The sequence below is a fragment of the Bidens hawaiensis genome, unplaced genomic scaffold (assembly GCF_021521415.1).
Source record: "Bidens hawaiensis isolate Kalapana, Puna unplaced genomic scaffold, B.hawaiensis_p1.1 tig00006961_1, whole genome shotgun sequence".
Lineage (NCBI taxonomy): Eukaryota > Viridiplantae > Streptophyta > Magnoliopsida > Asterales > Asteraceae > Bidens > Bidens hawaiensis.
Window position 1 is genome coordinate 1,085,368 of NW_027491477.1, and position 19,072 is coordinate 1,104,439.

The following is a 19,072-nucleotide window of genomic DNA, read 5'->3' on the forward strand; positions in this document are numbered from 1 at the left end:
TTTTCTTTTGCCAACTTAGCCTTTAGTCTTATATCAATTAAAGTTTTATAAAGTAATAAAACACACAACGGCCGCCTATCTCCCCTCTTCAAACTCACGTTGTCACACACACGGCTACCAGATCGTCCCCGTTCTCCGATCACCGCCGTTTCCTGCTACTTTTCCGGCCGACCACACACCTCCTGCCTTCCTCCAATCCTCCTACCTTCTATTCTTCCTTGAAGCTCAATTGCTCAAATCCTCCCACTTTGAAGGTAAATTTACATTCATTTTTTAAATATTAATTGTTCTTGACTTCTTCTTAATTGTTCTTGATTGTTAATTACTTAATTGTTATGTTATTTGTTAAATTTAGTTTTTATTTGTTAGATTGTTAGTTTTATTTGTTAGTCTGTTAGTTTCTTAGTTTTTAATTTGTTAGTTAGTAATTGTTGATTTGTAGATTTTCATAATATCAAGAGATATTTCCAAAGTGAACCATCGAACCTTGAATCATCATCTTCAAGTAATAAACTGTTAAAAATAAATTTGGATTATCGTTGTGACATTCGTCAAATTCGGGTCTCGATTGTATTTGTTTTTGTATTAGTTTGACGTGTAAACCGATCCGTTTTGTAAACTGAAACTTATGATATAATCAAAATGATGGTATTTATGTTACAATATTGTTTTACACTTGTTTAGTCTTTAAAGCATCCTTTACGGGCCTTAAAACGCCTTAAAATCACTTAAAACGAACTTCAGGGGGCCAAAATGTCAATTTTGAAAGTTGCAAAATATTCCATTAGCTCTCCACGCCGCGTAGCGCGACGGGGAGGCCCTTTGTGGTCGTGTGGCGCGGCCGGCTGCAAACCAGCTTGTCCCTCTTGTCTCCTTGCTTGTTTTATTGTCCAACGAATCTGATTTTTAACCATTAAACCTCTTGATTAACCCATTTAAGCTCTTCCTATAAATACCCAGCCCTTTCCAACATAAATCCCTGTTCATATACTCTTTCCTCACTCAAAATCAAATATCATAGAAGGTTATTTTCAAGTTTATGTCAAGTTTGACTTCCAAAGTCAAACTAAGTTAGTTTTGCAATTTTATTTAGTTTTCTTAGTCTTAATCAATACTTGAAGCATATGGCACAACATATATATAATACACACCCCTTGTTACATTTGGTAGTTACTTATTCGACCCCGGTCGGTTAAGTTTCGGACTTCGTAAGACAAGGCTTCATGTATGACTTTCGTGGTCCTTGATATATATACACTTATATAACTTGTGTGCACATATTAATCATGTTTAACTTTTGCTCATTTTAGTTTATACATCATATTTATGAAGTTCCATGGTTATAGGTTTGTAGAGACTAGCCTCGGTTTAACCGTAAATAGTCCAAACTATAAACCGAACTTGTTTACTAGCTTCGTTAAATAATTGTTTAAAAATGCTTTTTGTTATATTTAAATTTCAAAAATCATTTTTATAAGTTCTATGATATTTGAGCATGTGGAAACCATCTATGAACTATATATGAGATGGAAACCGAATCAAACCGAACTTTCGTTTAAAGACTTTATTGTTAACTTTTGGGTTGTAAAACTTAAGTATCTTCATTTATAAATTATTATACAAGTTCTATGATATTTGGGCATGTGGAAACCATCTATGAACTATGTGTGATATGGAAACCGAACCAAACCGAACTAAACCGATTTTACTCGCTTAAGACACACAAGTGTGTTTTTAGCTATCAAGACTTGTATATTTCTTTAAAAATCATTTATAAATTGTTTTTATATGTTTTATTAAAGTACTTGGAATGTTGAATCCGACTTGATCTTATAACAAAGTTGGACCGACAAAACCGAACACTCGCTTAACGTACGTTGTTAGTTCTAAAACAATAGAACTACATACCTGGTTAAGTCTTACTTGATTTTTATGAGTTATCTCATAACATTTAATATCTTGGAAAGTTGACTTTGGGTTTGACCATTTGCCAAGACCCGAACCAACAACCCAAACACTCGTTAAAACCCGTTTTAGTATCTATATCATTAAGGGACTTGCATTCTTGCATTTTTACCCACCTTATTACTTAACATAGGTTGAGTAAATATTAAGGCTAGATACTTTAACCCGGTTTCAAGCAAACTTATATTTTTAAAGGACTATTGTTATAGTTTCTTAATTATTTACATTTTATACCTTAAACTTTAATTGTTTAGTTTCCTTGTTATTTTTTTTATTTAAAAGACTTCCAAGACAATTTTCCTAATACAATAACCCTTTTTATTTTAGGCCTCGTTCGTTAAATCGTCGATCCCGATTTATCTCCAAGACATTAATTTTTCAAGTTTATTACTTAAACGTGAGTACTTTCATACCTCATTTTCTATCTTTCGTTTTGGGGGTGATATTGCATCTTATTTAAATCAAATACTTTATACTTGAGTCTTAAACCACAAACGTTATTGTATACTTTACTTAAATAAATGCTCGATTTGGTATTCTATGCTTACATGTGTATATGCTTATGTGTTTACCGCTTTTGGTTGGTTGATTCATAAATCCGTGAACTATCTAGTATTCTCTAATAGCACGGTGTCGTTAATGTATTCTTATTAACGACCTCAAGAAATCCGAATCTATTTGAAAATTCTCTTATAGGTGCCGCTAATGTATTCTTATTAGCGACCTCATTTTATCCAAATTATTGCTATTATTTATTGTTTCGTATACAAGTTGTGAACATTTTCTTATTATATATATTTGTTTCAAAACTATGAATTGCTCACCAACCTTTCTGTTGATAAACTTTATTTTATGCAATGTTACAGGTTTGACTTTTGGTTGACTCGATACTTGAAGAAAACGTCACAAATACCTTTAGGATATTAGAAAAATGAACAATATATTTATTTGCTATAATTTGTGGTGATTATTGTATGAACAAGTATGTTATGTGACATTTTGGTGTTGTGAAATTAAATGAGTTGTTAAATATTGTCACTTTAAATAGTGTCATGCGCTTATGGGCTATGCTATCAATAGCGGTGCTATAGCGGTTATCGGTCCGGCGGTAAAATAGCGGTCGAAATATCGGTCCAAATAGCGTTCCGATATTTGCGGCGCTATTTACCGCTATTTCGTCGATATTTGGCCACCGATATATCGGAAATAGCGGTGAGATTATCAGTTTAATATTTTTGACCCAATTGTTACTTTTTTGGCCCAAACTGTAAGCCCATAGCCCAATTTCATTATGATTATTATTGAACGATCAGCTTATTGTCCTAAAAATACCTCAATCGCTGCTGATGCTCATCTCCGATACCCGTTTCTTCAGCCGCTGCTGATGCTTATATATTTATGGCTTTCGATTAAGTGATTAATCATGTCTTAAATTAAAAATATTGTTACTTTGTGTTTTGAACTATTGACTTTTATGATTTTGGTATTAAGACTTAAGTAATATTATTAGATAACTTTTGGTGTTATATATATATACATACACACATATATACCGTTATCCCACCGCTATTCCACCGCAATAACCGATATCTCAGATATCGGTCATTGACCGACATCCGCTATTTTTTGGCATTAACCACATAGCTTATGGGCAATCTGTCGTATCCCGGCATGTTCTGGTGCCTTTGGTCGGGGTGTGACAATCTTTCATGGGATCCTTCCGAAAGACAACCAATTTCATCTTATTACCTAAGTCAAAAATATGAAATTAGACAGTCATATCTACTTAGAGGTCGGTATCAACCAACCGGGCATATCGAACCGACCCGAAATTTTTTTACTCAGCTCTATAAAATTAAAGCATTTAAAAGTGATGCACTACTTGAAAAAAATTTCTAAATCCACCATTGAGTTAGTGGAGAATATGGAGACATAGGATATTATTGGCTAACATTTTGAATTCCACTACGCCAATGAAGTATTGGTGGAATATATTCAAATAACAATTCCATCATTTGTCAACTAAACATTAAATTTTATGAAAATTAATTACAACTCCGTCCTAATTCCAATGGATTCTGCGAACTAAACGCCCCTAAACCCCTTGTAGACAGAATCTCAAACAACCGGAAATTTGTTTTGGTTACATTTTCTTATTACTTGTTTAAATAATAGTATAAATTGAATAATTTTACTATGAAGAATGAAAACCAAACTAACAAACAACAAGTTTCTTCTACACAATCTACCCTGATGGGCCTGGTGACATATTCAGCCCATTGGAATTAGTACAGCCTAAATCATTATTGTGTAAATTACAAATCAACTGCTGATGCAATAATTATGAAATCTTCATGATAAGTTAACAAAGCAAATGAGTGACGGTTTCAAGTTGGGCCAGGGGATTTCTCACCTATAGATGGTTTTCCTCCTGATGGTGGAATTGAGAGAATCGGGTAAGTCAATGGTTCGTCAATAATTCAAATTAGTTGTTCAAAACAAAAACCAAAGCAACTAAAAAGAACTGCAGGATCCAAGACAAATACAACTATACAAGTTAAAAATACAAGTAAATGCCTAATTATCATGAAATTGTTCCATAATTTCATCTTTTCTGTAATTTTTCCTACAAATATTTATCATGCATTTATACATAACATGTGAAGTGTGTTATAAAAAGACATCATTAGCATAACGTCCTCAAAAGTTAATGCTTGAAGAATATGCTTCACATATACTCACAGCACCTGAATCATTCTTTATATTCAAAAGAATCTTAAATCACTTTCTTGACTATTTATTCACACATTTTATTTATATAAACCTCACACATTTGAGGCTCTGATAAAGATCAACATTTCTACCACCCGCCTTAGTGTAGGCTCAAAACAGAGGAGGGCAGTGATGGCCACAGTGGTCGCTTTAGAACCAAGTTTGTGGTGATGAAGTAGTGGAACCATCTCTGATACATGGCACCTACACAACCTTTGGCAATACACAAGAAGATGCTACTGTTCTTTCTTAACCTTTAATGGTGTATATGTACAAGCTATTTTGACGTGACCTTTTATTCAATGCAAGTGTTATTGATGTATCGTCACGTGTTCAATTTTTTATTAAATTATGACAAAATTGCTGGTATAGTATGAAGATTTCAAGCATCCACAGAATGTAGTCTGAAAAACATATTATAGCAGAATCCGAAAACTGAATCCCACAATGAGAAATCAATACAAATCATGATTGCGTTAAACAAAATCCAGTCTTAAAACATAAACATGACCTCATTCCCTCTACCTTAAAAAGAAGCCATTACCAAGAAAAACTCAAAATCTTTAGTAGAAGAACCCGAGCACTTTGCCACCAACATTCTTTCGTCTGGCTTCTTCATGATCCATGATTCCAGCTGATGTGGTCAACACAATGTAACCAAACTGCAAACATATTCAACACATTAACCAATACGTTAAAAAACAGCATGTTCTAACTTTCAACATGAAACAGTCACAATATATTATAAAATGTTACCTGTCTAGATGGAAGAAGTCTTGCAGTCCAGGGCTCGATTTCCTTAACACCAACATCAAAACGAGGACTGATGACTCCACACTTGTTCAAACGTCCGTTTAACTCAACCACTATCTTACCAGATCTATGGTCATCAACAAACTCAAACTCACCAATGTAACCTTTAGTTATTTGAAGAAGCATCATTTAGGGTGTTTTTTGTTTAAAAGTGTGTTAATTATAAAAAGGAAGAAAAAAGTGAATACCGTGCTTTTGCATAACCATGAGAAACTTGATGATAACTTTTGAAGACGGTCGAATCATGACCTGTCTTTTCCCCCTCTTTTCAGCATTGTACATGCTCTTAAGGGCATCATTCAGAACACTAACCCTCATTATTCTTGCAAATTCAAGATGCTGCAAAACAACAATAACAAAAAATAAAAGGTTAAAACTTGTTTAACCTTGCGCCTTAAAATGCTATATAGTCCACATAAGATTTCATAACTATGCCCTTTTGTTAACATGGAAACTTAATGTTCTTGTTCAATTTCAATTTGTTGTCTTTATGAATTATAAATTCAGCTTTTTTTTATCAATTTGTAAGTCCTTGGCTTTTTATAGTTTTATCCATACCATAAGCTGAATATTTAAAAACAATTAACTAAATTTGTCTTTATTTTTAGTTAGATGTTTAAAATCCAAACCAGAACCTCTCAACTCTGGTTTATAGGTTTATAATACTTTGTTAGTATAAAAATAAATACAAAAAGAGCCTCTAAACTCTGCCTCTGTCCTACTGCCTTTTCCTCACTGATAACATTATGTTATTGACTTATTTAAAACTCTAGGCAAAAAATTAAAATAAAACAAAAATCAAAGCTTTATCTAGTAAAAAACTGATTTTCTTTTCTGATTCTTTTAAACAAATCATAGAGTTGAAGTCCTGGTTAATCAATTTCAAACAGAAGCCAATTTGTGAATTAAATTCTGTTAAGTACAAATAGACAAATCAAATCATCTAAAGACAAAACAATCACAGACACAAATAACAGCTATCTTAAAGACTATTTCATCAATGCTAGCAGTAATAATAATGAAAGAACAATGAATGCAAATCAGACCAGCATTAAGCACATAAGATAGATCGAAACCAAAATTGTGTACAAAAGAATAATGACGATATCATTATAGTAATAATAAATCATCGATGTGAAGATACATGATACTGATAGTGAAAACTAGGGTTTACCTGAAAGCAAATATTGCAGCGGCGTTCCCGTTGACGGTGGTTAGAGCGACGGACGAGTTAGGGTTTGGTTTTTTATATAGGGCAGGTCAGGTTGGGCCAGTTTTATTAAGTTTCACAAAACCCCCTAAGCTATATCACCTTTGTCATGAATTGGGAAAACACTTACAAATATTATTTAGAGAGAATTCCACGAATGGTCCATGTGGTTTGAGCTAAATTTTATGCAACGTCGTTTAAAATGACCACCAGCTTTGGATTCACTATTATTGGTCTAAAAAGATAACCCAGTTAACTTTTGGTGTTAAATGATGCACGTGAATGAGTTGTTTGGTCCAATTTATTATATTATTTTTCTCTCTTTCACTATTTTATATCATTATTTTTTGTTCTAAAAATTGCACCAGCTTGAGATGAAGTTCATATCATATACTGATATTTTTTTTAACTATCAATTCAATTTTTTCTGGTAAGGTAAATAAGATATTGTTATTGAGATCATTTATTTTCAGCCGTGCAGGGTGGCTTTGTAAAATATAAAATAGATGCATTTAGAATGTTGTTGATTATTGTGGCCAAATATCAATTAAATGGCCATATGCGAAAATTGATACTCAACTTTTTGAGTATATAAGAGTCCATACTCCAAACCATGTTTGTTTTCATGTAGATTATATTAAAAAGAAGTACAATTATCACTTTAGTAGCAATTAACTCTTGGTTATAATATGTTTAGATATAACTCTTGGTTACTGAAGCCTTTTGCTTGGATAACGGATCTATGGTTTGGCATTTTGGTTGAGTTGATTCCATGAAACCACCCATGATAGTTAGGAGAAAGCAGACATTATCACATAATGCCAAATTACATAATTACATAGTAATCCATATATGGTAAAGATTTGGTACATTTCTTAAAAATTGAACCATCTTTGATTTTGGGATTAGAAATCTAGTCATGAGGTTGAGATTGGGTGTGAAAAAGAATTTTTTGTTATAAGAGGAAATATAGAAAGATGAAAGAATTAAAAGGACCAATCTACCCTAACTTGCAACATTTTATACCAAAAGTTAAGTGAGTTATCTTTTTGGACTAATAATAAAACCAAAGTTGGTGGTTAGGGACCATGCATGCAAATTTTAAACATTAGGAACCATATATATAAAAAATTTGACTCAAACCACATGGGCCATTTGAGTTGAATGATATCAAATTTAATTGCAAATGGCAAGAGATGCACAAACCGGGTAGAAACTGGTTCCGGGTATGGTCAACAAAAGTCAAAACCAGGTCCGGATAGGAACCATTCTAGGTATAGTCGAGTATTTGACCGAGTTTTGACCGGTTCCACCAAGTTTTATTCAGGTTTTGGGTAGGGTTGGGTTGGGTTGGGTTTTGACCGGGTATTTCCGGTTCCGGGTACGGCTCAGGGGAGAAATCCTATACCCGGTTTTCCCCACGGGTCAGGTACGGGTAAGAACCGGTTTCGGGTCGAGTCCAGGGCATTTTGTGCACCTCTAGCAAATGCAAGCTTGAATTGTGGCTGATAAGAATTTGTGTCCATTTAAGGCAAGTGCTTAAAATTATAATAAAGCATGAAATTTTCACCCAACCACAAAACAACATATTTAGACGGCTCGCATATTGTTTAAACTTTAAACCAAGTGTGTGAAAAGCAAAATCCTTGATGCTTAACTTCACACGATTCGAACTTATGCTTCTAATAAGAGACCTCTTCACCATCTAATCAAGTCAATAGGCATCAGATCTTAAAACATCTTTTGGTCCCTGATGGATTATGAGTACACAAACCATAACAAAAGCGATTTTGAAAACGAAAAGGACCCACTTCACTGGATCATGCACCAGATAAAATAGTGTGATACAACACAAATTCATGTTTAATTTTTAAACGTCCATGTCACCTAAGGAGCGACTCTATCTTAGCCTTATTGCTTGAAACTGAACAAAGCTTGAGTGCAGATGCTTTAGGATCTGAGGGATGACCCAGCTTTCACAAGGTCCTCGAGTGCTTTAGAGATCTGTGTTTCTGTCATACCATCCAAACGAATACCCCTCTCGACACCCATGTCTGTACATAAACCAAAAGGCAGCATAAGTACGACACCATAAACAGTAGACAGATTATATGTTATCAAAGAAGCATGGATCTTTCTAATACAGTGATCTTGTACACTAATTGTCTTGGATCTTAGATAGATTTACATGTATTCGTTGTTCAAAGTTCAAACCCACCAGCAAGATTGAAGTCTTCAATTCAATCTGGTTTCTCTGGCCAACAATTAAAGAATTTTTGCTCAAAATGAAAAATCAAAAAAACATATAAACAATCTATAAAGCAGTAACGTTCAGAGATACGATTCTTGATTCAAATAAAACAGAAAGCAGCCTCTACTGCAAGAAGAAAAAAAGGATTTTACAAGCTTACGTAATCTGAATTCTGAAATATCATATTGTTGTAGAAGCTTGCAAATAGTCTAAATGAAGCTTCTTATGCACTAGAATGTGAGAATCAAAGGCTAGATCAACTATTAGCAATTTAGCATCACTTCAAATCTCTTACGTTCAAATAACATGTATATGCTAACGTTTTCCGACTAAACTATAATATAGGAAAAGCAAATGGTGTGATATGGCATACTTATTGTATAGTTATCGGTCTAATCTCTTGAAAGAGTTATTATTAACTCCGTATATTCAAATGCCAAGTATAAATTACACAAATCACTTAAATTTTGATTAAAACATTGTTTGTGATCATTAGAAGCTGTGACCTGAACATGCAAATGAACTTGTTATTTGAACTTTACTTGGTTGATAACTTAGATGCACAAGCGGTTAGTAATAATCAATATGATAAGTATTCAGTGGGTCGGGTCAACTCATCTGTTACCCACATAACCAGTCAACTAGAGCTCAACTAGTGGAGAGTCAAGTCAAGGAATCAAGAAGGGCTAAAATGATGGGAAGTTTCGAATAGGTATTTAGAATAAATAGGCCTGGAGTTATATCTTTTCTTTGTCTCTGTCTTTTTTATTTTGATAATTATCAAAGTGTTCTTAAATTAGAGATTAGCCCCTCTCAAATCGGGCACATACTTCAACCAACAGCCAACATATACCTAATTCATATCATAAAGCAGAACTACATGCAAGAGATTTAAATAACATACTAGGTCGACAATTTCATGTGCAGTTTCAGAATTTTCTTATCGAGTGACGTTAACAGACACCCGAGATTGGAGACTTCTTATTATATCATGGCTCATGTCATATGTTGTTAATGAGTGCAAGCAAACCAAGAGGCTTAAAAAACAGGAAAGAGAGCATAAAGATTACAGATGCCACTTTGACTTATAATATTCAACCTACTATTTTCACAAACGATAATTTGCATGTAGTTATAAGTCCACTCTCCTGGAAGAGTCATTTGTAACTATAAAACAGGAAAAGCAAAATGAGGTTCTTTTCAGTTTTTGTGCAAATGGTGTGATATGACATGCTTATCATATTGGTATAAGTCTACTCTCCTGAAAGAGTCATTTGTAACTCTATATATCCAATCCCCCGGTCTAGATTTCAAATTTAGATTAAAAGATTTCAGGTAATCATTAGAAGCTGTGGCCTGAATATGCAAATGAACATGTTATTTGAACTTATTTGGATGATAACTTAAGATTTGCAAGCGATTAGCAATCAATACGCATACTTCAACCAACAACCAGCATAAACCTAAGTCATTCAATACACATACTTCAACCAACAGCCAGCATAAACTTAAATCAAATCATAAAGCAAAAATACATGCAACAGAGGTTAAAATAACATACTGGACCAACAATTCGTGTGCAGCTTCAGCAATTTCTTATCAAGTGACGTTAAGAAACATCTAACTTATGGCTCATGTCATATGTTGTTAACAGGTGTAAACAAACCAAGAGGCTTCAAAAACAGGATAGAGAGCACAAAAACTATAGATGCCACTTTGACGTATAAAAATGAAACCGATACTTCACAACTGGAATTTGCATTTTGTGAACTACATATGATCTATCTAATTCAAAGTTTTATCTCCATGTAAGTCATATCGATGATATTAACGATAGGGTTTAATTTATAGATACACATACTTTACCAACATATACCTAAGTCATATAATAAAGCAGACCTACAAGCAACGAATGTTTAAAAACACATACTGGGGCACTGGGCCAACAAGTACATGAGCGGTTTCAGTAATTTCTTATCAAGTGACGTCAAAAGACACCCGAGATTAAAAAATTTTCTTCTAAAAGTCAAAATCTGACTTCTAATTTTAGTTATGGCTCATGTCATATGTTAAACAATCCAGGAGGCATCAAAAACTGGATAGATACACATACAAATACAGATACAGAAACAGATACCACATTGATTTATAATATTGAACCAGATATTTCACAAATTAAGATCTGCATATTGTGAACTAACCACATAAGTTTTAGTTTATTCAAACTCGTATTTTCATTTACCAAAGTCATATAATTCATGTAAAAGATAGGGTTTAATTCATACATTAATCACGAATCTCAACTAAATTCAACTGCAAGAGTGAGATATGAACCAAAAACCTAATCTTCTGGAGCTAGTTAAGTTCACAAAAAATCAACAGGAATATCGTTTCAATTTCAACTCGGGAACACAACAGTTATCTTTCATGAACGATTTTCCAACAAATGGTATCTATATCTAAAATAATCTAAAATCCTTAAAAAATACTTGTTTTCGGGATATAAACAGGGTTGCAAACGTATAAAACATTAATCAAATATGAATTTTAAGTACTTTGACTCTTTGAAACTTTCTAATATAGATTTTCATGTATTTATTATTCAAAGCTCAAACCCACCAGCAAGATTTAAATCTTTAGTTAAACCCCTTTTTCCTTGTCAACAATCAAACGGTTTTGCTCAAAACTTAAGAAATGAAAAATCGAATTAAAAAATAAAACAACATACAAGGCAGTAATGTTCAAACACATGATTCTACATTCAAACAAAAAAGAAAGCACTGCTTCTTATAGAAGAATAAGACAAGAGGCTGTAAAGCGTTAAGCAGTATCTAGTCCAAATAAAAGGAGGATTTTACAAGCTTACATTATCTGACATCTGAAATTATCAGATATTGTGTTTAGAAGCTTGCAAGTGGTCTAAATGAAGCTTCTTATGCACGAGGAAGTGAGAATAAGAGGCTAGATCAACTATTAGCAATTTAGCATCACTTCAAATCTCTTACATTCAGATCATATCAATATGGTTGTGGCTATCAACTAAACTATAACATAGGAAAAGCAAAATGAGATCTTTTCAATTTGTGTGATAACTGATATGACATGCTTATCATATTTTTATAAGTCTAATCTCCTGAAAGAGTCATTTGTAACTCTATATTTCCAATCCCTGGTGTAGATTTCAAATTTAGATTAAAACATTTCAGGTGATCATTAGAAGCTTTGACCTGAATATGCATATGAACCTGTTAAATGAACTTATTTGGCTGATAACTTAAGATACAAAAACACTTAGCAATCAATGTGCATACTTCAACCAGCATAAACTTACATAATTCATATCATAAAGCAAAAATACATACAACAGAGGTTAAAATAACATACTGGGCCAACAATTTCATGCGCAGCTTCAACAATTTCTTATCAAGTGACGTTAAGAGACATCTGACTTCATATTTTAGTCATGGCTCATGTCATATGTTGTTTACAGGTGTAACCAAACCTAGAGGCTTCAAAAACAGGATAGATACACACACAGAAACAGATGCCACGTTGACTTATAATATTGAACCAGATATTTCACAAATTAAGATCTGCATATTGTGAACTAACCACATAAGTTTTAGTTTATTCAAATTTGTATCTTCATTTACCAAAGTCATATGATTCATGTAAAAGATAGGGTTTAATTCATACATTAACCACGTTTCTCAACTTAATTCAACTGCAAGAGTGAGATATGAACCAAAAACCTAATTTGGAGCTAGTTAAGTTCACAAAAAATCAACAGGAATATCGTTTCAATTTCAACTCGGGAACACAACAGTTATCTTTCATGAACGATTTGCCAACAAACTGTATCTATATCTAAAATCCTTAAAAATAATTGTTTTGGGGTTATAAAAAGGGTTGCAAACGTACTAAACATTAATCAAATATGAAATTTGAGTGACGTTTAGAGACATCCGAGATTGAAAACCTTCTTCTAAATATCGAAATCTAACTTCTAATTTTAGTTATGGCTCATGCATAGTTGTCAATAGCAGTGATAGCGGGCGCTATAGCGCGCTATGTAGCGATGCGGCTATAGGCCGCTATATACTAAATATCGGTCATTTAGCGTGATTATAGCGGTGTTTAGGGTTCTTTTTTATTTTTATTTTATTTTTTAATATAAAAAATTGTAGAAACCTATTTTTAAGGCTTGTTTATCGACCAAACAGCTGCACCTACCACAAGTTCCACCGAAAAAGATTTTTTTTGTGAATATAAAGCCTAATTATTTGCTTAAAAAATTTCTACTCCTTTATCGCTAAATGTGAAATAGCGGTCGCTATTTACCGCTATTCACTATGTAGCATATAGGTGACCCGTCGCTATTTACCGCTATTCGCTATTGACAACTATGGGCTCATGTCATATGCTAAACAAACGAGAAGGCATCAAAAACTGGATAGTTCATAGTATACACATACAGATACAGATGCGACATTGACTTATAATATTGAACCTCATAATTGATCTGCATATTGTGAACTAACTACAGAAGTTCCAGTTTATTCAAATTCTTACATTCATTTATCAAACTCGTATAAAAGATAGCGTTTATTATTTACGTTTCTCAGCTTAATTCAACTGCAAGAGTAAAACATGAACCAAAACCCTAATATGTGGAGCTAGTTAAATTCTCAAAAAATCAACAAAAATAATAATATCATTGAATAGCTATAATATTAGAAGTGAGAATAACGCACCGTATCTGGCCCAGAGTTGAGGCTCGGTGCCACTGCATTCGCGAATGAGTATGGGCAACTTAGGGTTTGCTTTCTTCAGCTCCTTGTAATTATTCTCAACAAACGCCCTATCACCATATAATATAACAGAAGAATATAAAAACGAATCATTACACTAAATATATGTAACGAATTAAAACCGAATCGATTGAATTTGAATTTGATGATACCTTGTGGAAGAACTGGCTGGTGAAGTCTGGCAAAAGAGAACTCGTAGCTCTTTCAGATTCTTGGATAATTGACCCAACCGTGCCATCTTCGATATCAGATCTTATCGAATCAATCGATGGTGGTGTTGCAGCAGCTATGGCTATGAGATTTGTAAAATGACAAGAATGGAGGAGTAAGTTACTTACAGCTATCAAATTGGTCCTCTAACTCTTCTCAAATGACATAAACACCAAAAACAAACATCAAAAGTTTATTGACGTGTCAATATTAATTAACAACTTTATATATAAATACTAAAACTGGCTTTTCGAAACAAAAATATATACAATACCAATGTGGTAAAATTAGGTCTACAATGCCGAGTACTCGCTACAAGGTATGACGCTAATGCGAGTTTCTTAAACTCCGCCTAGTTACTAAAAATCGTTCAAAGGTAGTCAAAATCAACCAAAATCACATCTAGTCTGTCAAATTTGGTTAATTTTAACTTAAAAAATAAAAATAATTCTTATTTTCAATAATATTAAAGAACAAATATCATTTTTTTTTAATTATGGATTTGCGAATTTTAGAATTATTTAGTATTTAAGAATGTATTTCTCTTATTTATACTAATATTCGCCTATTTTGTTATAAATATTATTAAAATCATGATATTTGACCTATATACAAAATCCAAAAATTAATTTCCTTTATATTTACCATGTCCGAGTACTCTCCGAGTACTGCCTGAGTACTCCGAGTACACCCAACTCCCCAGTCGACCGTATAAGGTCCGCCTAGCGACTTTTGCAACCTTGTAGAATACTAAAACTTTTTCTCGAAGTAGAGGTGGGCAAACATGGTTTTTCCAGGAATCGGGTAAGAATTGGTTTTGGGTATGGTCAAAAAAGTCAACAACCGGGTCACGTAGGAACCGGTCCCAGATATGGTCGGGTTTTTGGACTGTTTTGTAGTGTTTTTATCGGATTTTGACCGGGTAGCGGTGGAACGATTTCTTATGGGTGCGCTTTGGTTCCATAATCGGGTACAATTTTTTTGATAAACTGAAACCTGCTTCGAACCCGCGGATAAGATGGACCAGGTCGGGTCCGGAACCAAGTTTTTTGCACACCTCTACTCCAAAAAGCTTAGTGAAGTCCTCTTCTATATACACATAAATCTTCTTGACCCGTTTGGATTTAGTGAAAATTTTGAATTGTCAATCCAACTTAGACTCATAGAGTCATAGTCTTAATGAACGTTCGTATCCTCTCAACTTAACGATATCTTTTACATCAAGCATAAGCTTTAAACACATAACCGTACTAAAGAATTTATGGGTAATCAAGAAACATAGTATATTGAATCTGTTCTTTAAAAGACAATTACAAAAGGGTTATCCTACATACAAACATATTCTATAATCATGCAAATAATCATGTCATAGAATTAGAAAATAAAAAAGGAAAATGAATAATGGAGGATAGCCATATTAACGGAAGGGAATAGTGTGGAAATATATGAATGATAGTTTCCCTTACTCCCTCTCAAATTGGAGCATGAATATTTCGAATGCCCAATTTGTCCAGTAATGTACGAAACTGATGTGTGCCCAAGGGTTTTGTCATGACATCGGCGATTTGTGTTTTGGTATCGATTTTCATGGGTTGTATTTGTCGTGAGTCAACCCGCTCCCTTACAAAATAACAATCCATCTCGACATGCTTCGTTCGTTCGTGAAACACGGGGTTGTTGGTGATATGACGGGCCGCTTGATTATCACAAAACAAGGGCATTGGTCCAAGAGGTGGTATTACGAGTAAGGTGAGTATCCACCTCATCCATAATATTTCACTTGCAACATGTGCCATTGCTCGATATTCAGCCTCAGCCGATGATCGTGAAACAACTGATTTTTTCTTTGAACGCCATGATATAGGAGCTCCTCCTAAAAGTAATAGATATCTGGTTCGAGATCTTCTTGTAAACGGGCATCCAAGCCAATCTGAGTCACAATATGCCATGAGGTTGGTTCCACCAACTTTAGGAATTAAAATACCTTGTCTCGGAGTTGCTTTAAAGTATCTAAGTACTTGGTTAGCTGCCTCCATGTGACTTTCCCTCGGGTCACTCACGAATTGACTGCATATGTAATATCAAGTCTTGTTGCTTGCAAGTATAACAGTTTCCCAACCATGTGACGATATTGGTGAGGATCAACACGTGGTTCTTCTTCACACTTGTCTAACTTTAAGTTTTGGCTCCATTGGAAATGGACTTGGTCGGCACCCCATCATGCTCGTTTCCTCAAGGATGTCAAGTGTATACTTGCGTTGACTTAGCACCATTCCTTCTTTTGTTCTTGCTACCACGATCCCAAGAAAGAACTTCAAGACACCAAGATCTTTAATGCTACAATTTGTTGTTGAGAAATTCTTTCGTTTCTTGTATTTTGCTCTAAGTCATTTCCCACAATGATCACATCGTCTACATAGATTGGTGCTGCAATAAAAAGGTCTTTAGTTTTGAAAACAAATAAGGAATGATCAGCACATGTTTGTTTGAAACCGATTCCCAATAATGAGCTGGTGAATTTTTGGTACCAATTTCTTGACACCTGTTTTAGCCCATAAAGAGATTTCTTCAACTTGCAAACTCTGTTGTCTTCTGGTTGTCCAAAGCCTTGAGGTATCTTCATGTAAACATCCTCATCCAAATCCCCGTGTAAGAAGACATTGTTCACATCAAGTTGGTGGATATGCCATCCTCGTTTCACGGCCACAGTTTAGCGATAGGACCCAAGGTCTCATGAAAGTCTATTCCCTCCATTTGTGTAAAACCCTTTGCCACGAGGCCCGCCTTATACCTCTCGACTTCTCCATTTGGCTTATATTTGATCTTATAGACCCATTTCGAGTCAATCGCCTGTTTCCCCTTTGGTAACTCTTCCAAAACCCAAGTCTCATTTTGTTCGAGAGCTTGGATTTCCTTCTTCGTTGTTTCTATCCAACGTGGATCACGGGCAACCTTTTTGTAGTGTTTTGGTTCATTACCTGAGGTAAGGCCGATAGGAATGCTTTATGTGTGTTAGTAAATGTATCAGAAGAAATAAAATGCGCCAAAGGGTGTACCGTTAAGGACTTTTGATTAGGAGTGGCTTGCTTATGGTCTATTGACGAAGGAAGTTTAACATCAAAGTCATCAAGGTGTCGTGGTCGAGCTCGGTTTATTTTCTCTCTAGGCTGGTCTACATGTCCCAAATTTGGCCCAAAATTTTCATTGTTATCACACTGGTGGCTATTTGTTTCTTTGAAAGGATTTGCATCATTTATAATTGGTGAGTCTTCCATTTCTTTATTAAATTGGTTGGGTTCAGGTTGTAGAATGTGCACCCCATCACCTTCATAATTATTTCCTGTATTGAGCTCAACAAGTGGCTCATCAATTTCTTTATTATTTTCTGCATTGGACTCATCTAACCCAACAACTTCTTCATGATTTTCGGTACTCAACTCAACATTCACCCCATCTTCATAATTCTTAATAACGGGTTGTGCTTCGGATTTTTTTTGAAATAGTGTATATTAATGAAAAAAAAGGATAATGGGAAAGTAAAAAAAAAAGGATTTTGGTTAAATCCATGTCTCACAATAATTGGATCCGCCATTGTTAATGTTGGATCAATCATTGAACCCTAATCCGCTGATGTGAATAGCGGATTAGGAGAACAACTTATTTAACCCCGTCATGTATCATTATGTACCAGTTAACCAAACAAACGAAAAAACTAGCCACACTAACGAAACTACTAACCTACTAACCCCAACTAACCAAGTTTTGTTTTCTACCAACTTAATACTATATACCTACCAAAGTTTTGTTTTCTACCAAGTTAATACATTGCATGCAAAGCTGTTGTCCTTGCCAAAGTGATATAAACATCAGATTCTTTGAAGGATGGCAGTATGATAAAAGCAAACATGCAGTAGAAAGGATGGCAGTAGATTCCTTCACATGTGCTGGTGTCCACACAATTGAAATGTTGTTAAAAGCTGCCAATTGAAATGCCATGTCCACACAAGCTTGACCCGTGACCTGTTTACCCTAATATGGACGAAGAAGATGAACCAGAAAAAAATATATATTTTTTTCCTAATCCGTTATTGAGAATGGCGAATTAGGTTTTCTCCTAATCCGCTATTAACAATGGCGGATTAAGTTTTTTTTTAAGTTTTCTCCTAATCCGCCATTACTAATGACGGATTAGTTTTTCTTATGTTTCCTAGAAAAGTATTTAAATAATCATCCTAACATCTTATGCACGTCGCTGGTAAAGATCAATTGTTATGGGATGGCAAGTCGCGGGTTCAACCCCTGCCACCCCGTTTTTTTTCTATTTTTTTTTTAATTTATAAACATTTATATCATTTTAATAAATATAATAATATCTATTAAATATTATTAATGCATACATCCTACTAAACATTTTTATTCACATATTTAGATTGTATAAATTAGATAAGGCATTCGCCATGTATATAACCTAATAAGTGGTCCATATGGTTCTTTCTCTATGATGTAATATATACAAGATACATATAGGAGTTATTACATACATTTTGAATCATTATTAATCCACATTAGAACACAAACAGAAAATAGAGTAAGAGTTAGTGGGGTGAACAAAGTGAGTGATAATGCATGCAAAAGCTGATGAATGGTGTCCACAAATTATCTATCATGCATGCAAAGCTTCACATGATGTCATCTTCTATTCAAAACTGCCATCCTTCACATTATTATTAAAGCTGTATGCCGCCATCCTTCACATTATTATTAAAGTTGATCACATGCTGCCATCCTTCTATTATTAAAGATGTATCAAAACCCATGAGTTGTGTGAGCTGTGTAAACTAGGTTACTGACGAAGAAGATGAACCTAAAAAAATATCCTAATCCGCTATTAACAATGACGGATTATATTTTTCAAAAAAAAAGTTTCTCTTAATCCGCTATTAACAATGGCGAATTAGGTTTTTTTTTTAAAAAAAATTCTCTTAATCCGCCATTATCAATAGTGGATTAAGTTATTTACTAAAACCCTAATTTTCACAC

The 19,072-nt window shown here is 34.1% G+C and overlaps 2 protein-coding genes across 2 annotated transcripts; both read right to left on the reverse strand.

Moving 5' to 3' along the window:
- Positions 1-5,128: 5,128 nt before the first annotated feature.
- LOC143633970 (small ribosomal subunit protein uS8-like) lies at positions 5,129-6,818 on the reverse strand. The gene is made up of 4 exons (XM_077102173.1): positions 6,725-6,818; positions 5,739-5,889; positions 5,494-5,654; positions 5,129-5,399 (listed from the first exon to the last, which is right to left on the reverse strand). Exons 2-4 carry the CDS (start codon positions 5,866-5,868, stop codon positions 5,301-5,303), a joined length of 390 nt encoding a protein of 129 aa, XP_076958288.1. The 5' UTR covers positions 5,869-5,889; positions 6,725-6,818; the 3' UTR covers positions 5,129-5,300.
- A 1,591-nt stretch (positions 6,819-8,409) lies between these two features.
- LOC143633971 (NADH dehydrogenase [ubiquinone] 1 alpha subcomplex subunit 2-like) lies at positions 8,410-14,115 on the reverse strand. The gene is made up of 3 exons (XM_077102174.1): positions 13,975-14,115; positions 13,766-13,872; positions 8,410-8,814 (listed from the first exon to the last, which is right to left on the reverse strand). The coding sequence occupies exons 1-3, from the start codon at positions 14,058-14,060 to the stop codon at positions 8,711-8,713; spliced, it is 297 nt and encodes a 98-aa protein (XP_076958289.1). The 5' UTR covers positions 14,061-14,115; the 3' UTR covers positions 8,410-8,710.
- Between the last annotated feature and the right edge of the window lie 4,957 nt (positions 14,116-19,072).

Coding starts and splice junctions, on each gene's coding strand:
- LOC143633970 (XM_077102173.1), bottom strand. CDS start 5,868: ATGAGGGTTAGTGTTCTGAATGATGCCCTTAAGAGCATGTACAATGCT. Junction 5,655..5,738: donor CATGGTTATGCAAAAGCACG/GTATTCACTTTT, acceptor AAATAACTAAAG/GTTACATTGGTGAGTTTGAG. Junction 5,400..5,493: donor GACTTCTTCCATCTAGACAG/GTAACATTTTAT, acceptor ATATGTTTGCAG/TTTGGTTACATTGTGTTGAC.
- LOC143633971 (XM_077102174.1), bottom strand. CDS start 14,060: ATGGCACGGTTGGGTCAATTATCCAAGAATCTGAAAGAGCTACGAGTT. Junction 13,873..13,974: donor CCAGCCAGTTCTTCCACAAG/GTATCATCAAAT, acceptor ATATGGTGATAG/GGCGTTTGTTGAGAATAATT. Junction 8,815..13,765: donor TCAACTCTGGGCCAGATACG/GTGCGTTATTCT, acceptor GTTTATGTACAG/ACATGGGTGTCGAGAGGGGT.